General features: G+C 44.7%; 1 protein-coding gene across 15 annotated transcripts in view; it reads left to right on the forward strand.

Annotated features, from left to right (window-relative positions):
• The window catches only part of CPEB1 (cytoplasmic polyadenylation element binding protein 1), a 104025-nt gene that overhangs the window by 64042 nt on the left and 21441 nt on the right, over positions 1-18542 (forward strand). For 9 of the 15 annotated variants that reach the window (XM_001158745.6, XM_054667087.2, XM_063794300.1 and 6 more), the window contains one exon: positions 11671-11859. In XM_001158745.6, coding sequence (XP_001158745.2) covers positions 11671-11859 — 189 coding nt within the window. Of the gene's footprint in view, positions 1-10183; positions 10207-11123; positions 11302-11360; positions 11570-11670; positions 11860-18542 lie in introns of those variants that run through there. The other 6 variants (XM_054667090.2, XM_063794302.1, XM_063794297.1 and 3 more) reach the window with 6 other exon arrangements.

An 18542-nucleotide genomic window follows, 5' to 3' on the forward strand; every position in this document is an offset into this window, starting at 1 on the left:
CCAATTTACCCTCTATATGGAAATACCCTGCCTTCCTGTTTTAAATAACTGGCTTTTATATTATGTAGATGCAATCGTGATTGGCACTGTAAAGGGTCTCCAATTTGATGTACTGTTTAAGGAACTTCTGCAGACCCCAATTTGAACAGTGTAGTGTCAGGTAAAGTAATGTTTCATTGTGTTTTGGTTATACTAGTTTTACTAAAACTAGTTGTTACCTACAACCTAGATGGCATGTTGTATTCAAGGACTCTGAACCAGAGTCTTCAGGATGGCGTGCTTCAGAACTCCCCCATACCATAAGCAGTAGATTGGATGATGCTAGCCTTGAATCAGCAGTCGTCTTTTTTGCTCTCCATGGGTAAGAAGTAAAATTATCACCTTTGAAAATAATATATGCACATAGCAGCGAAATCTTAGAAACACCCGAATGTGAAATTGACTTTCTGCTGAATAAGTAACAGATTGTGGAGAGAGTAGTGGGGAGGGTGAGGGAGTTAGTGTTAAGAATTAAACTCCTACAGCATTTTGGGAGGCCGAGGTGGGCGGATCACAAGGTCAGGAGATCGAGACCATCCTGGTTAACATGATGAAACCCCATCTCTACTAAAAATACAAAAAATTAGCTGTCGTGGTGGCCAGTGTCTGTTGTCCGAGCTACTCAGGGAGGCTGAGGCAGGAGAATGGCGTGAACCCGGGAGGCGGAGCTTGCGGTGAGTCCAGATCGCGCCACTGCACTCCAGCCGGGGCAACAGAGTGAGACTGTGTCTCAAAAAAAAAAAAAAAAAAAAAAAAAAGAACTCCTAGTATGATGGGATAGGTTTAGTACACCGTATGGGGACCTGAGTGCAGAAAAGGGATCCTTTGCTAACTTAATGATAAAACAGGTCTGAGTAGGGTTATTATGTATGAGTGTAGACCTGGGTCTAGAAAGTGTCCCATTGTGGGAGAGAGGTCAGGGGATCAGTTAGTCCCTGTATTTGAGACCAACAAATCGAGATTTGGATCTTACTTCTGCCTTTTAGTAGCTTTGTCGCTTATGGCCATCTCTGAGCCTTGTGTGCTTTCTAGTAAAAAAAAGACAGGATGGCGAGGAATTTGACAAGGTGGTCTTTAAGCTTCTTTCCTGCTTTCTTTTGTGGCTGACTTTCTTAGCTGGTGCCAGGATATTAAGGGCTTTTGTCCCAGAGATTTTTATCCTGCATGCAGTAGTTACTTGTTTGGTCTATCCTTGCTAAAGGGCCTGAATTACGCAGAACACTCTCATTTGTGAAAAATCAAACACCAAATTAGAACTTACTTTAGTAAAATGTGGGGTATGTTGGAACGCTGTTGATACAAAGCTCATAGAATAGGAAGGAATCACTGGAAAGCTAGGGATACTGAATCTGTGGCCTCCAATTTTGTCTATTTCTGTCTTTCCTCTGCTCATTTCCCAGTGTGAGTTTCATTATCTCCTTTTGCAGAGTTGCCAGTTATGAGAAAGGGTATATGCTCACATCCTTTGGCATCATGGACAATCAGGAAATAGTTCTTTTTCCGTTATATACAGTTAGAAAAATCTCAAGGAAAGATACCCAGCTAGCTTGGCTTAAGTCATACCCATACCTGGACTGGTCTCTGTAGTCATGGGGATGGGTAATTCTTGCCCAGCTTGAGTCAGATACTTACCTATGGGACCATCACTGTAACCAGGGAGGTAGAATGCTGCAAGAAGATGCCATTGTCTTTAGGACCACTTGGATGGCAATTCAACAAAAACCTGGTGTCGGGGAGATTTTTAAAAACATTGGGGATTCATGAATTAGGCAACAGCAATCTTCAAACATTTGGGTACAACCTAATTTTAAAAAAAAATGTACACCACAATGAGATACCAGTTTGCACTTGTTAGGATGGCCATTATTAAAATGTAAATTGTCGGCAAGGATATGGAGAAATTAGAAAATTTGTGCATTGCTGGTGGGAATGTAAAATGGTACTGCTGCTGGAGAAAAGAGTGTGGTGCTTCCAAAAAAAAATTAAACATAGTATTACCATATGATCCAGCAATTCTCCTTCTAGGTATACACACAAAAGAATTGAAAGCGAGGACTTGAACACATATTTGTATGCTAGTGTTCATAACAGTACTATTTACAATAGTCAAAAGGTAGAAACAGGAAACAACCCAGGTGTCCATCAGTGGATGAATTGGATGGATGAACAAAATGTTGTGTACGATGCAAAATTAGGAGTTTTAAAAAGGAAACCTGGCACAGTAGTGCACACCTGTAGTCCCAGCTACTCGAGAGGGTGAGGCAAGGAAGGATCATTTGAGCCCAGGAGTTTGGGGCCAGCCTGGGCAACATAGCAAAATCCTATCAGTGAATGAATGAATGCATGCATGCCAGGCATTGGCTCATGCCTGTAATTCCAGCACTTTGGGAGGCCTAGGTGGGTGGATCGCTTGAGCCCAGAAGTTGAGCAACAGCCTGGGCAACATGGGGAGACTTCCATCTCTAAAAATTCAGCCAGGCTGGTGACATGCACCTGTGGTCCCATCTACTTTAGAGGCTGAGGTGGGAGGATTGCTTGATCCTGGGAGGCTGAGGCTGTAGTGAGCCATTATTGCATCATTGCATCCCAACCTGGGTGACAGAAGGAGACCCTATCTCAAAAAAAAAAAAAAAAAGAAAAGAAATTGGGGATGTACTGCAACATGGAGGAACCTTGAAGACATTATGCTAAGTAAAATAAGCCCGATACAAAGGAAAAATATTGTATAATTCCACTTACGAGGTCCCTACAATAGTCAAATTCATAGAGACAAAGTAAAATAATGGTAACCAGGGGCTAGGAGGAGAGGGTAGTGGGGAATTAGTGTCTAATGGTACAAAATTTTAGCTTAGGGTAAAAAAAGCTCTAGAGGTGAAGAGTAGTGATGCTTGCACAAAAATATGAATGTACTAATGCCTCTGAATTGTATGCTCAAAAATGGTTAGAGTGGTAAATTTCATGTATATTTTACCACAACAAAATTTTTAGTACAGGGTACCCCTTGCATATTTAACTTGGTATCTACGTTCTTATTATAAGTGAAACTGTAGATTTACAATAGTAGAGAGATTTGAGACCTATTATCTATTTTAAAATATTTAAACCAGTTCTTTAACAGGGGGAAACTTTTCATTATTTCTTTTTTCTTCTTCTTCTTCTTCTTTTTTTTTTTTCAAGACAGAGTCTTGCTCTGTCTCCAGGCTGGAGTGCAGTGGCGTGATCTCAGCTCACTGCAACCTCCGCCTCCCAGTTTCAAGCGATTCTTCTGCCTCAGCCTCTCGAGCAACTGGGACTACAGGCACGTGGCACCATGCCCAGCTAATTTTTAGTATTTTTAGTAGAGAAGAGGTTTCACCATGTTGGCCAGGATGGTCTCGATCTCTTGACCTCATTATCCGCCCGCCTTGGCCTCCCAATGTGCTGGGATTACAGGCGTGAGCCACCGCGCCTGGCCCATTATTTCTTTTCTCCTAGTATTTGTAGTCCACTTCTCCCGCTGAGTTTTATCTTAATGTAATATTTTGTGCTTGAGAGTCTTTTGTTGATCACATGTCATCCTTCTCTGTAACAACAAAAGTACATAAACTGAAATTTTAAATTATTTCCTGTGTCTCAAAGGTGATAATGATGATTGGTAGGGCAATTAAGACAATCTAAATGTTATAAATCTTGATAAAGTTTTATTCTTTAATAATTGTTTATTGGAAATGCTTGTTTTGTTTTTTGTTTGAGACAAGGTACCTGTCGCCTAAGCCAGAGTGCAGTGGCGCAATCATGGTTCATCGTAGCCTCAACCTCCTCAGTAGCTGGGACCACAGACACACGCCACCATGTCCAGCTATTTGTCTTACTTTTTGTAGAAACGGGGTCTCCCTGTGTTGCCCAGGCAGTCTTGAACTCCTGGGCTCAAGTGATCTTCCTGCTTTAGCCCCCTAAAGTGTTGGGATTACAGATGTGAGCCACCACACCTAGCCTGGAAATAGTTTTTAATGACATAAATTGAGGTCTTTTAAAATCTCATGTAATTTTAAGGCTGGGCACGGTGGTTCATGCCTGTGATCCTAGCACTTTGGAAGGCCGAGGTGGGTAGATCACATGAGGTCAGGAGTTCAAGACCAGCCTGGCCGACATGGTGAAACCCTGTCTCTACTAAAGTTCAAAAATTAGCTGGGCGTGGTGGTGCATGTGTATAATCCCAGCTACTCGGGAGGCTGGAGCAGGAGAATTTTCTGAGCCTAGGATGTGGAGGTTGTAGTAAGCCAAGATTTTGCCATTGCACTCAGGACGACAGAGTGAGACTCTGTCTCAAAAAAAAACAAAACAAAACAAAAAAACATGTAATTTTGTATGACTGACTTATTGTTGGAATGACTTGGGGGTTTTTTTTTTTGTTTGTTTTTTTGAGACAGAATCTTGCTCTGTTGCCCAGGCTGGAGTGCAGTGGCATGATCTTGGCTCACTGCAACCTCCGCCTCTTGGGTTCAAGTGATTCTCCTGCCTCAGCCTCCTGAGTAGCTGGGACTACAGGTGCACGCCACCACACCCAGCTAATTTTTGTATTTTTTAGTTGAGATGGGGTTTTGCCATGTCTGGTCTCGAGCTCCTGAACTCCAGTGATCCACCTGCCTCGGCTTCCCAAAGTGTTGGGATTACAGGTGTGAACCACTGTGCCCACCAACTTGGGATTTTCAACACTGTATATATACATTTTGTTTCCATAGGTTTGTGCCCTGAGTAAACTTGTTCACATAAAATAAGTAGATGGGGAATGAACTAGTTCATACAATTCTTTGATTTAGTTCTGTGCAAAAAATTAGTCATGTATTATTATTTTTAGTCATCTACTGGCTGATAGTTGTGTTCATTCCTCCTTCATATTTGTTGAAAAGAAAGAACTGAAAACCAGCTAATTTGTTAAAAGACGTTTTACCTAGTCATACCAGACATGGAATTACTCAGTTTCCTAACTATACCAATAATGCTTTATCAATGTAGCTTTTTTATTTTTTATTTTTTTTTGAGACGGAGTCTCGCTCTGTTGCCCAGGCTGGAGTACGGTGGCGCGATCTCGGCTCACTGCAAGCTCCGCCTCCTGGGTTCACGCCATTCTTCTGCCTCAGCCTCCCGATTAGCTGGGACTGCAGGCACCTGCCACCATGCCTGGCTAATTTTTTGTATTTTTATTAGAGATGGGGTTTCACCGTGTTAGCCAGGATGGTCTCGATCTCCTGACCTCGTGATCCACCTGCCTCAGCCTCCCAAAGTGCTGGGATTACAGGCGTGAGCCACCGTGCCTGGCCCAATATAGCTTTATCAATGCTATATTTTTCAGATGAGGCTGAATGGCTCACACCTGTAATCCCAGCACTTTGTGAGGCTGGGGCAGGCAGATCACTTGAGCTCAAGAGTCTGAGAACAGCCTGGGCAACATAGCAAGACCCTGTCTTTACAAAAATATACCCCCCCAAAAAATTAGCCAGGTATGGTGGCATGCACCTGTAGTCCCAGCTACTTGGGAGGCTGAGGTAGGAAAATCTCTTAAACCTGGAAGTCTAGTCTGCAGTGAATTGTGTTTATGCCACTGCATTGCCGCCCGACAGAGCAAGATTCTGTTTCTAAAAATCCATCTCAAAAAATAAAAACAGATTTGAGATTACTACTATGTCTGTCCTTCACTTAGACACACCTTAATTCAGTATACTTAAAAGATTGAGAAAACTTAAAATAGTTTTTGTGCAACATTTGTAGGAAATTAAAAAAAAAAATTTTAAGTTAGTTTAAAAATACACCTTTGCAGTCAGGCACAGTAGCTCACACATGTAATCCCAGCACTTTGAGAGCCTGAGGTGGGAGGATCCCTTGAGCCCAGGAGTTCGAGACCAGCCTGGCCAACATAGTGAGACTCTGTCTCTACAAAACAATAAAAATAGTTGGACATAGTGGTGTGCCTATAGCCTCAACTGCAAAAACAAAACAAAACACACCTTTGCCAACATGCTATTTAAAAATGATTTAATCTTACCATTTGCTTTAAGTATGTTTTGTCAAAGCCATGGGCCTATAGATTTAACTTTATTTACAGAAAAAAATTTCTACTATAATGCCTCATTTAATGGAGTCAGTTCTGTTTTTGGAGACAGGGTCTCACTCTGTCACCCAGGCTGGAGTGCAGTGGCATGATCTCAGCTCACTGCATCCTCCGCCTCCTAGGCTCAAGCGATCCTTCCACCTCAGCCACCCAAGTAGCTGTGACTACAAGTGTGCACCCACCATGCCCGGCTGATTTTTTGTATTTTTATTACAGATGGGGTTTTGCCATGTTGCCCAGGCTGGTCTCAAACTCATTGGCTCAAGCTATCCACCTGCGTTGGCCTCACAAAGTGCTGGGACTACACGTGTGAGCCACCACACCCAGCCTGGAGTCAGTTCTTATTGTCAAATCAATTAGTTCAGTCAGACTTTCATTTTTTCAGAAAAAGTCTGACTTTATTTTTTTCTCAACATTTTAGTAACATTTTCAAGCATACATAAAAGCTAAAAGAATTACAAAGTGAACACCTGTAATACCACCTAGATTGAACAGTGAACATCTTGTCATATTTGCCTTATCACATATCTTTAAATTGTAGACATTGCTACAGTTTACCCCAAAATCCTTCACCATGCATATCATTAACTAGTATTCAATACTATATTTGTTTATAACTTTTTTGAGGTAAAATTTATATGCAGTGAGGAGCACAAATTCTAAATGTGTCATTAGATCCATTCTGACTGATGTATCCTCACTCTCATCAAAATATACACACTGTTAGCATCACCTCAGCTACTTTCCTTGTACCCCTTCCTAATCTACCTGCCTACTTCCTGCCAGAGGCAACCACCTGATTTTTTTCACCATTTATTAGTTTTGTCTGCTCTAAAAATTCAAATAAGTGGAATTATATACATATGTAACTTATGAACGGCTTTTTCCACTCACCATAATTATCTTATTGTTGCCTGTATTATTCCTTTTTATTGCTGAATAATAGTATGGTATATGCATGTACTACATTTTGTTCTGTTGATTCTCACATGGACTGAATCCACGTTTGGGTGATTATGAATAAAGCTGCTATGACTATTCTTGCACAGGTGTTTTATTAGACATACACTTTTACTCCTCTTAGTTGAATTCCTAGGAGTAGAATTTCTGGGTCATAAGATAATATGTGTTAGTTGTGTAAGAAATGGGCAGACCATTTTTCAAAGTGGATGTACCTTTTCTCCCATTGAAAAGGAAGAACATATATAAGCGTTTTCATAAGTACAAGGTGGATGTACCATTTACGGTAACGAAGCTTTGATTGACAACATCAAATGTTGGCAAGATGTGGTACAGTCTTTTAAATTTTAGCCATCTAGTAGGTGTGCAGTAGTGTCTCACTGTGGTTTTAACTTGGATTTCTTTGACTAATGATGTTGAGCACTTTTTGAAGTTCTTATTGGCCATTTATATAATCCTTGTGAAGTGCTTTTCAGATTTTGTGCCTTTTAACAATTGAGATTTTGTTACTTTTCAGTTAAGATTTCTTTTACTGATTTGTCAGATATGGTTGTGGGTATTTTCTCACATATTGTGGCTTGTGTAATTATTTTTTTAGTGGTATCTTGATGAGCAGAAGTTTTTCGTTGTGATAAGGTCAGCTTATCAACTTTCTCCATAATCATTGCTTTCTGTACTCTACATAAAGAAACCCTTGCTTCTATGTACTCCCTCTCCCCTACCAAGTTACAAAGATAGGTTCTTAGAGAGGCTTTGTAGTTTATACTTAGCTTTCACTTTTACGTCTCTGATATCTACTAAATTAATGTTTGTATATAGGTCAGAGTTTATTCCCTCCTCCCATATGGTGTTCCAGTGCCATTTGTTAAAAAGTTTTTCCCCAATGAATTGCTTTAAGTCTGGTATATTGGGATTACACAGATGTGCAGATGGCCCCAGACTTAGGATGGTTCAACTTAGGTTTTTGACATGATGATGGTGTGAAAATGATACGCATTCAGTTGAAATTGTACCTTGATTATCCATACGACCTTTCTGTTTTTATTTTCATTACAGTATTCAATAAATTACATGAGGTGTTTATCACTTTATTATAAAGCAAGTTTTGTGTTAAATTATTTTGCCCTACTGTAGGCTAGTGTCAGTTTTCTGAGCACAGTTAAGGTATGCTAGGCTAAGCTATAATGTGCAGTAAATTAGATGTATTTAAATGCATTTTCCGTTTATAATATTTTCAACTTACAATGGGTTTATCAGACCATAATAACCCCACTGTAGTTGAGGAACATCTGTATATTAATTTTGTGGGTATCACTTTTTAGCACTGTTGAGTCTTCCAGTACATGAACATGGTTTATGATTTTTTTTTTGTTTTTTTTTGTTTTTTTTTTTTGAGACCGAGTCTAGCTCTGTTGCCCAGGCTGGAGTGCAGTGGCACGATCTCGGCTCACTGCAACCTCTCCCCTTCCTGGGCTCAAGCAATTCTCCTGCCTCAGCCTCCTAAGTAGCCGGGACTGCAGGCGTGTGCCACTGTGCCTGGCTAATGTTTTTTGTATTTTTAGTAGCGACAGGTTTTCACCACGTTGGCCAGACTGGTCTTGAACTCCTGACCTCAAGCGATCTGCCTGCCTCGGCCTCCCAAAGTGCTGGGATTACAGACTTGAGCCACTGCACCTGGCCTCAAATATTTTCTTTAATCCTCACAAAACACCTAAAAGATGGCTACTGTTGCATCTTTAAAGAAGAAAAGATGCTCAGAAAGACACAGTGGCAGACCTGGTGAGCAGAGCAAGGTCTGTCAGTCATCTAAAGCTGTTGACTTTTCCAGCCTGCCACACTAATGGTTTTAACAGGTATGGCCTGCATTGAGTTGGAGCTAGTGAAGAAATCTTACAATGGTAGTGAAAATCTTTATCTGGAAGAAACAACAGATTGAGGAATGTCTGGATAAGGAGGAAGGTGAGGTCTGTGGTGGGGGTTGTAGGGGTGAGGGTAGAGTTATACTGTGTGTAGAACTCCAAGCTCCTGGATGCATGTAGCCATTTGGTCTTAAATGGGTTTAACAGACCTGTTGCTCAGGCCTGGGGTCTTTCAGCTTGGGGTAGGAAGATTGTGTTAGTTGTACACATCAGTACTGTTCAAACTTTTGAGATGGGAACTACTTTGTCGCCCAGGCTGGAGTACAGTGGTGCAGTCATGGCTCTCACTGCTGCCTTGAACTCCTGGGCTCAAGCAATCTTCCCAAAGTTCTGGGATTATAGGCATGAGCCACCACACCCGACTGCTCAAACTTTTTTTGCATACATACATATTAACTGGGGATCTTGTTAAAATGCAGATCTCAATTCTGTCAGTCTTGGGTGGGGCCTGAGACTCAGTATTTATAACAAGCTCCTGGTGATGCTCATATTGCTGGTCTGCCACACTGTATTTTGAGTAGCAAGAGCATAGTTGATTCTCTCCTCGTGAGGGATGGGGGTAATCATATGCACAGTCACCCTGATTTTAATGGGTAGAGAATGGCTGCTTCTAGACATAGATGCCCTCAGATTGGGGTATGAGGGGATTATATAGATATTTGGCGTAGGGGGGAATAGATACTTAAACATGGATGTTTTTGAAGGAAGCATTGTGTTTTGGTAACTAATATGTATGGGTGAAGTCTAAAGTATATCCTTAGCTTGAGGGAAGGGTGAACATAGAGAAGCAGGAGGGGAGTAGTCAGGGGTAGGGGCAGCACCAGTATGGGTGATTTTTGCTAGGCCTTTGCCGTGATGAACAAGGCTTTGACAAACACAGATAGGGAGCAAGCAGAATATCTACAGCCAGCAGGAATAACGTGGATGGATGACACAGCAGCAAAGCTTTAAAAAAAAAAAATCTCCAAAGGAAGGAGACTGATAATTTTCCCTTCTAGGCTATGCCTGAGTGCCTGTGGACACAGGGTGTACTGCAGGAAGTTCTGAACAGCTATTTCTGTGGCAGCATTATTCTCTCGACCCTGCCATGGGAGGTCCCAGGTGGGCATGCTTCCCGTATCTGCTTGCTTCTCCTTGCAACAGGGGAGAACAAGCAGGTGGAGTGCTACCAGCTGAGTCCAGGTTTGAGCAGCCTGCCTGGTGAGTCTGGGCCTGTTGCCCTACCCTCCTTTATGAGGAAGAAGCCCAGTGACCCTGGGCTCATGTTGGAAAAGGACCGATGTGGGAGGAGATGGCAAAGAGGAAATGGCGGAAGCTCCAGAAGCTGAATTTTCTTAGTCTTTGTTGCTGGAGCTGTGAGTGGCCACAGAAATAAAGCATTGGTCTTGTGCAGCACCTCTGAGAGAGGGCCTGGGTGTTAGAGGCATCAGTGGCCCTCACGGCTGCCCTGTATCATGCTCAGGGCTCCTGGAAGGGCAAGAGAAGCAATATTGACAGAGCTAGGTGATTAAGTTTCAGAGTTTGGTGTTTCTAATAGGGCGTAACGATACTTCAGAGACTGTTTCTCTTGGTTTGTCAGATGCTGCTTTGAGAGTGTTTCCTCAGTCTGTGCCTACAGTTGCAGGAGGGAGGGGAGGAGCTGAGCCGCTATATCTGTTCATGACTAATACCCATCTTGTTGGGATGAGGGAACCTGGGCACAGGGATTATCCTAGTCAGGGCAGGTCTCACTCTGGCATGTGGGTTGTGGGCCATGTCCTTTGAGGTGTACCTGGAACAGCCCAGTGACTCTCCCCCACTCTGCCAACGCTTACCCCCTTTCTCTGTGATAAGCTGCTCTAGACAAGCCTGGAACACCAGGTGTTGTTCCCCAGGGTCCAAGTGTACAGTATTTTTCTGAAGGTTATCTTCTTCCTCAGTGGTAAACACTGCTGTGTCAGGGTGCTGCTCAGGGGCCACTTGGAGCACAGATTTTTGCTAGCAGGACTGTGAAGCTTTGCATTGGGCTGCAAAGCCAGGGCTTGAGCCAGCAGCTGGAGAGAGTCCAGGACTAGAGTGTTTTTGGGTTTGGGGGTGGAGAGCAGGGGGAGGGAAAGGGAGGGGCAGGAGGGCAGAGCCACACGAGCAGGCAGTTGGCTGCTTTGGCTCTGCTGTCGGCGGAGAGGACTTCAGTCGTGCGTAAGGGCTGCTTGGCCACCATTGCTGGAGACCGGAGGGCGCTGCCTTGCAACCCAGACTTACCGGCACTGCACCGGGACTATTCCAAGTAGCTGTTGTGCTGTCTTTCCCTGGGAGGCAAGTCTCCTCCCTGTCGTCCCCTCCTGCTCCTCCCCCGTTCTGTGAGGGATGATGCCGCTCTCTATTGCACGGCTCAGCCGGCTGATGTCACTGGCAGCGGGAAGCATCAGCAGCCTGATCACATGCTGGCCCAGTCTGTAATGCAGACGGGATAGGGGTGTGTGTGTGAGGGGAGGGGGCCTGTATGGCAACTGCTCTTGCTCCAGCGTCCCCAAAAGTGCAGAGGCAGCGGCTGCAGCATCCAGCCAGCTTGGATGTCTGGCCTGTGAGCCTGGGGAAACTATTATTAATAATATTTACTGTTGATAATATTGGGGAAAACAGCCCTTAACTCTGAGGTTTCTGCTGTGCTCCTGTCCAAAACAGACTTCCAGGACTCTGAAGAAACAGTTACAAGCAGGATGCTTTTCCCAACCTCTGCGCAAGAATCTTCCCGTGGCCTCCCAGATGCAAATGACCTGTGCCTTGGCCTGCAGTCCCTCAGTCTGACAGGCTGGGACCGACCCTGGAGCACCCAGGACTCAGATTCCTCAGCCCAGAGCAGCACACACTCGGGTGAGTGCCAGAGAATGAGTTGGCTGGGGTAAGGGGATGCATGGGGGTGGTGAACGAAGATATCCACAGCAACAGTTGTTCTGTTCCCCTTTGCATCACTCCCCACCATACACACATACAACATGGAGCTGTTTTGCAAGAGATGGAAATGCAAGCTGTGAGTGTGGCAGGACAGATGGCTCCGCGTAAAGGCAGGCATGGCTCTTCCACTTACCCTGATAAATTCCCTGGAGTTGTTAGTCTGCACCTGGAGTGGCCCTGAGGAGGGTCCCCAAGGTGTGGTGGCCTTGTGCAGAAAAGATCCAGCTAACCCCCTGGTGCCCAGGCCTGTCTTGGAGATGATGAAGCAAAACACTTTTAGGTGGGGGAGGGGAGTTAAGGGGTTGATTACTGGATGACCAGAATTATTCAGTGGTTTTAAAAACCAGGGAGTTATATGAAGAGTGAGTGGTCTCTGAATCATGGCAAGGGAAGGATTTTAACCTCAGATGAGGCTGGATAATGCACTGAGATATTTGGAATTGACTTAACATAGGGTTCAGAGCATTGATCCTGGAAAGGGGTAGGCAGGGTGAGTGGGGTGGGGTAACTCCCAGCTAGAGAATCTTTTTTTTTTTTTTCCCTTTGTGTTGAGAGTGACCAGCTGGATAAAAGAAGAGCCACTCCCCTTTAGGATCCCTTGTCTTCTTGGTAGGGTTCAGTGGGGACAAACTAAAGGGACTTCTTGGCAGCCCCCCCTTAAATTGCTTCTGCTTATACCTTCTGTTACCTGTTTATTTCCCTCTTGTGGTACAAGGAGGAGGGTTGCCCAAATACAAGTCTTGGAGTATTCAGGAAGAAATGTGAACTTAAACACTACAGGTATACTTACAAGCTACATATTTTGCTTTATGTAAATTATAATAAAGAGGTATTGGCAGCAGATACTCTAGGAAAATGAAAAGGTGGTAAGGGGCGGGGGGGAGGGGGTGGTACAGCCATTCGCTGTTGGTACTGACAGTGGGAAACACCAAGCCTGCTGTCCTTCCCTTCCCTCCCTGGTCCAGGAACCGGCAGCCATGGCAGCAAGGTACTGTCTTGTTGATTTCTGTGGCCTCCACCCTGTTTGGCGCAGGTCTTTTTTTAGAATGCTTTGCAGAGCCTGGGCCCGTTGTGTCTGTTAGGCATTTTAATGCCCAGTTGTTTTGGTAAAACCCCATTTAGGAGAGGGGTATTGAAATTGTGTTTTATGTGGATGTGGATGGGGAGAGCTTTACCTTAAGTAACTATCTCTGGGTTAAGATAGGGTTTCTTGAAGTACTGGCCTTCTGCTGACTCAGGTTTTTCCAGAAAGGTCAGCAACTACCCTGTTCCCCTGGGCAAGGAAGTATGGTGTCACTGTTTGGTATTCTATGCCTGGAGACCACGGTACTTTGTTTTGTGTGTTCTTGACGCCAACCTTGGGGGCCTATGAAGCCAGCCTCCCCTGGCCTCACTTCCACCGTATCTGAGCAAAAGATAGAATAACCCACACAGGAGATGGGCACCTGTCTGTGGGTGATCAGTGTTTGACCAAGGCACTGTCTTTCATTGGCATCAGGTTGAAGTATAGCCCTTCTTTGGCTCTCATTCTCTAAGCTGCAATGCTCTTTCTGAAATACATTATAACATTGGGCCCATAGAAATGCAGGTGTGCCCCACTGGGGGCTTGGAGAGCTTGGTCTGAAAGTTACTATGAAATTCAGCTATTAAAAGTAGCTTGGATCTAGTCATAATATCCACAGCTTCTCCACCACCTGAAAGGCCTGTGCTTGTAGCTGTTTGTCTCTGAAATAGAAATGGTTTTTCTTTTCCACTTTCCATCCCAAGCACTTTAGTGATAAATATTACATGATTTTGTGGACCAGGGAGGGACTGCAGCCTGAGCCTCAGAATTCATAAGGACCAGAACCAGAGTTGCCCCAGCAGTATGATCTGGCTGTGTAGGCAGGTTAGTGTGGGTATGTTTTCCTTTCTGAGGGTTGAGGACACACCCATCCCTAATCGTCATGTTGCCTTTGGTTTTGGAGCTGTGGTGACAGCCATTGCTCTTCTTTCCCTGGGCTCTGGGCCTTCTTGGAAAGCCCACATGAGGGTACTACCTCCTGGAGTAGGATGCAGCCCTCCCACCAGCCAGCTGCAGTGCCAGATCGTGCACCCTCACCAGCAATGCGGGAACATGCAGCCCACATTCCAGTGCCTACACTGCCTTTCCGTCTGAAAACCAGCTAGCTCAGTTGCTTCAGTGAGGGAGGAGGCTTTCAACAGCTCTGGGCATTTTCGGAGTTATCCTTGCAGATACCCTGTTACACTGTTGTCTCTGTGTAGAGACCAAGATGCAAGCTTATTCCTTGAGCTCTGTTTGGTGATATATTGCCCAAGGCAGCTATGGCATCACATCTGACCATCTTCTACCACTCTTAAGTAACGAGCAAGGTTGGAGATAGTAGGGCTGTTGGCTAAATTCATCTGGCAAACATCGAGCATTCGTTGTGTGCAGCACTGGAAGTACAACATTGATTAAGATAAAATTGTTACCTTTAAGAATCTCCGTGGCTATCAAAGGAAAACAAATGAGGAGGTATACCGAGTGCTGCATCTGCTATGATAGGGGCTTTCATTTTTTCCCCTAAGGATTTTCTTCATTGTAACAACCTTTCATTGGATTCTTAGCTTGAGGCTGGTACATGGATACCATTCTCCAGGGGCCAGAGTACTTCTGCTATCTAGATTTCCTTGGCCTCAGAGTCCTGCAAGAAGACCCTGGGATAGAGTCTGTTTTTGAGAATTGTACCTGCAAGGCCTGCATGGGCTTGGATGTAACACTTTGTGGGGTCCTTCTCTTCTAGACTGTGCCTACCCTGAGGCACCACCCCTTGATGGGGAGGAAGACTTTGGGGGCAAGATGAGTGTTATAAGTGCGTTTTTCTCATACCCCAGTGCTACCCTTTCTCATGTCCAGGGCTACCCTTGTCCTGCTTGCAATGTCTTAAGATCCGTAGTGGAACAGAAGGGCTGTGGAAACTGTCCTCAGTATCCTGGAATGGGGCATGGAGTGACTAATAACCACCATTTATCGACTAATTTTTGTGCTAAGTACATCACATGATTTTAATGCTTGTACAGATGAGGAAATAGGCTCATGGAGGTTACAAAGTGCCCAAAGTGACACAACTCCTGGAAGACTCAGAATTCTAACCCAGGTCTCTGGTTACAAAACTCATATGCTTCCTGTTACACCTGTGGTCCTGTTAGCAGAACTCTAACATATTGGGTGAGAAAACTTAAAGTAACCATATACTACTCTAGGGGCTATTCAGCTAGAGGTGATGTGCTCCCTTGATGAGATCTCTGAAGGTGAGGGCATATGGTAGACAGTTCCAGCCCCATCTTGATCCCTGAGTCTCAGCTTATCAGCTGTACCACCCACTGGATTTGTCTTCCTGCCTTCCCCCTTGCGACTCTTTTGTGTGCAGCATTATGCAGCAGAAGAGTGAGGTGACTGAGACTACTGTGGGGGACCTGGAAACAAGGACTCTCTTAATGATGCCTTGTACAGAAGCCCAGTGGGCAGACCAGATGTGCAGTCTAAGGATGCCAGATGGCATGTCTGTTTTTTCCCACTCCCCTTTAGAAGTCTCTTGAGGACTAACCTGTTCACACTCTGGTTTTCTTTTCTTTTTTTTTTTTTTTGAGATGGAGTCTCACTCTGTCGACCAAGCTGGAGTACAGTGGTGCAATCTTGGCTCACTGCAACCGCTGCCTCCCGGGTTCAAGCAATCCTCTGCCTCAGCCTCCTGAGTAGCTGGGATTAGAGGTGCCCACCACCACACCGAGCTAATTTTTTTTTTTTTTTTTAAGTAGAGACGGGGTTTCGCCATCTTGGCCAGGCGGGTCTTGAACTCCTGACCTTGTGATCCACCCGCCTCGGGCTCCCAAAATGCTGGGATTACAGATGTGAGCCACCGTGCCTGGCCCACACTCTGGTTTTCTACCCTAACTGCTAATCAGTGAATGGAATGTTCCCTGTGCTGTGTCACTTGCAGGCTCCCCATTGATCTGCAGGCTAGATCAGCCTAAGATGAGTGGGGAGTCTTAAGCAATTTTCATCTGAAGCTTCTTCCAAACAACCATTCTGAGGCGACATTCAGAACGGGATTAGGTCTCTCTCATGTGGAACATGGACTTCCTCGGCCCAACCAGGTCTCTTGTAAATCTTCCTCAACTCCCAGTTCTCCAATACTGTATTCCCAGCAGTACAACAGTGCTTGGCTAATGGCTGTCTAATACATATTTTTTGAATGAATGATGAGTGCTGAGCCACTGTGTTTATCCTGGTTGTTTTTTAACTGCAGAGTTCAGACAAGGTCTCTCCCATCCTTCTGCCTCCTGCTTGTGTTGATTTAGCTGGATGGACAGATTCTTCAAAGATCAGTATCTTGGGCCCTGTAACTTCTAGGGGACGGTGATGTAATTATACAAAGTTTTCATCATACAGTGGAGCATGAGCTGTATTGTGGACTCAAGTAGTCTATTTGGGAAAGCTTTTAGTGCAGAGAGGAGGGAGAACCTGGGAAGCAGTGTGGCCAGGGAGGCCTCCTAGGTGAGAAAGAAGTTGAGGTGGTTAGTGACAGGGGCAGGATGTGTGCTGACCTTACAAGGGACATGAATATGTCTTTTCTACAGGTAATGGAACTTGCCTGATGATCAAGACTGGGAGTTATACTGGGGAGAAGGGCTGTGTTTGTCACTAACTTGAACTTGTGGGATCCACAGTCGGGGGGAAGTCCACACTCTGATTACTGCCACAGTAGAGATAGGGTATAGAGTTGCAGATTTGGGGTCACAGGCAGAGTGGTCTGTTTTCATACATGGAATGAATGCTACTCTCCCCCCTTCCTATTCCTTCAGAGAGATCCTGAGTAAGCAACCTAGAACCAAGGATGGTGATAGGGAAGAAGGGTTCCAGGTATACGGCCTTATATCACAGGCTAGAAATAATGGCTCCTGGTCTGGATTTTCCCCGTTAGATTTTTTTCCCCATTAGACTATTCCCATTAGATAACAAATATCTGACCATCATGTCTTGGGGCTAGTCTCTCCTTCAGCTAAGCTCAAGCTCAGATGGTCTTATAATGCAGGCATTCAGTGCCAGGCTCTTGTTGCCATTGCTAATGCTGCCATCACACTCCAGGTGCCTTTGTACTCTTGGGGAAGGCTTCCAAAAATTTGAACAGTGACTCAGCTGTAAAACCGACAGGAGCTGGCATAGAAGGGTGAAAGTAGAGAAAATTAACAATCAGTCTAAAAATATTACTGCTGATTTGGTCTCTTATACCCTCTGAGGTAGCATTAATGAACTGGAACCCTCTGCCAGGTCCTCTCCTCCCCATGACTTCCCTGAGAGATGTCTGTAGCTGATTTCCTGCCAGCATGTGAATGGGGATGGGTACGTCTGTTCTAGGAAGAGCACAATGTCTTACCCATTTTTAGAAGATAGGAATTTGCTGGACACTTGGACACCAGAGCTGGAGGCACTTGGTAAACCTCAGACTTTCCATGATCCCTTGTGTTCTGGAGGCCAGGAAAGAACAGAGCAAAGAGGTCAGGGCCTTGGCCGTTATTGGAGATTGACTCTAGGACTTCTCACCACCCCTCCCTCTCCTCTAATCCATCTAGGTTAATACTTGACATTTGGAATTATGAAGTTGTGTGCCCCATGATGGGGAGTGGACTTTGAGATGAGACACTGGCCTGCATTATAAGGGACCTGTCATTTCCACTGGATTTTAGTTTGTGTGGCTTAAAGAGAATGCCTTTCCAGTTAGGTATGCTCGTGGCTTTGAATATAAATGGGAACAGTCTAACGCTAGCTATTTTGCTCCTTTCCTTCTGATTCCCAGCTGGTGGAAATCGGTGCTGCGTACTCAGCAACCTTACATAGGGCAGGTATGGTCTCATGAGCTGGGAGCAAGACAGGTTTTCTTTCTTGAAATGAGGTCTCCCCACTTCCCTTTGTCTTTGCTGCTTTGCTGCTTTCTTTCCATTGTCTTTGCTGCTTTCCTTCCTTTGATCTGTAGACACTCAGAGAACTGCCTGGCCAGACCCTATAGAGGTACAATTAGGTCACTCTAGGGCATCTGACCATGGGTGGCAGTTTCCACAAAATTCACTTGTTCTGTGGGTTGAAGGAAATATCAAACCAGCTGGCAAGTTCTAGGCCTCTTGTCTTCTTGGTATCTTCTAGTCAAATTTACAGTATATCCCTTCTGATTTAATATTTGCAGGAAACTGATGCATGGAGATGCTGACATTCCACGTGTTAATTCTGGGGCACCCTGATCCTATTCTCTAGGATGGCATTGCCCCTTTCTGAGCCATCAATCCAAGTCCTTTCCCCGTTTTTCTATGTGGTTGGTATATAATTCAGTGAGACACTCTTTCTTGCTCCTGTACTTGAATGTAGGAGTGTATTGCAGTGGCCCTGAAGATCCCAGTAGAGTCTGGGGAGGGTTGATTAGGACAGAGTGATTTCCACCCTGCCCCTCCTCAAGCAGAGGAGCTTTCTTCAACCTTTTTCTCTTTGAAGAAATTGAGACTCAGGGAAGAAGTATTGTTGCAGATGTGATGCGGTGAGTCACTGGTTTTTAAACCTCTGTTTTGGC

Source organism: Pan troglodytes, chromosome 16 (assembly GCF_028858775.2).
Source record: "Pan troglodytes isolate AG18354 chromosome 16, NHGRI_mPanTro3-v2.0_pri, whole genome shotgun sequence".
Classification (NCBI taxonomy): domain Eukaryota; kingdom Metazoa; phylum Chordata; class Mammalia; order Primates; family Hominidae; genus Pan; species Pan troglodytes.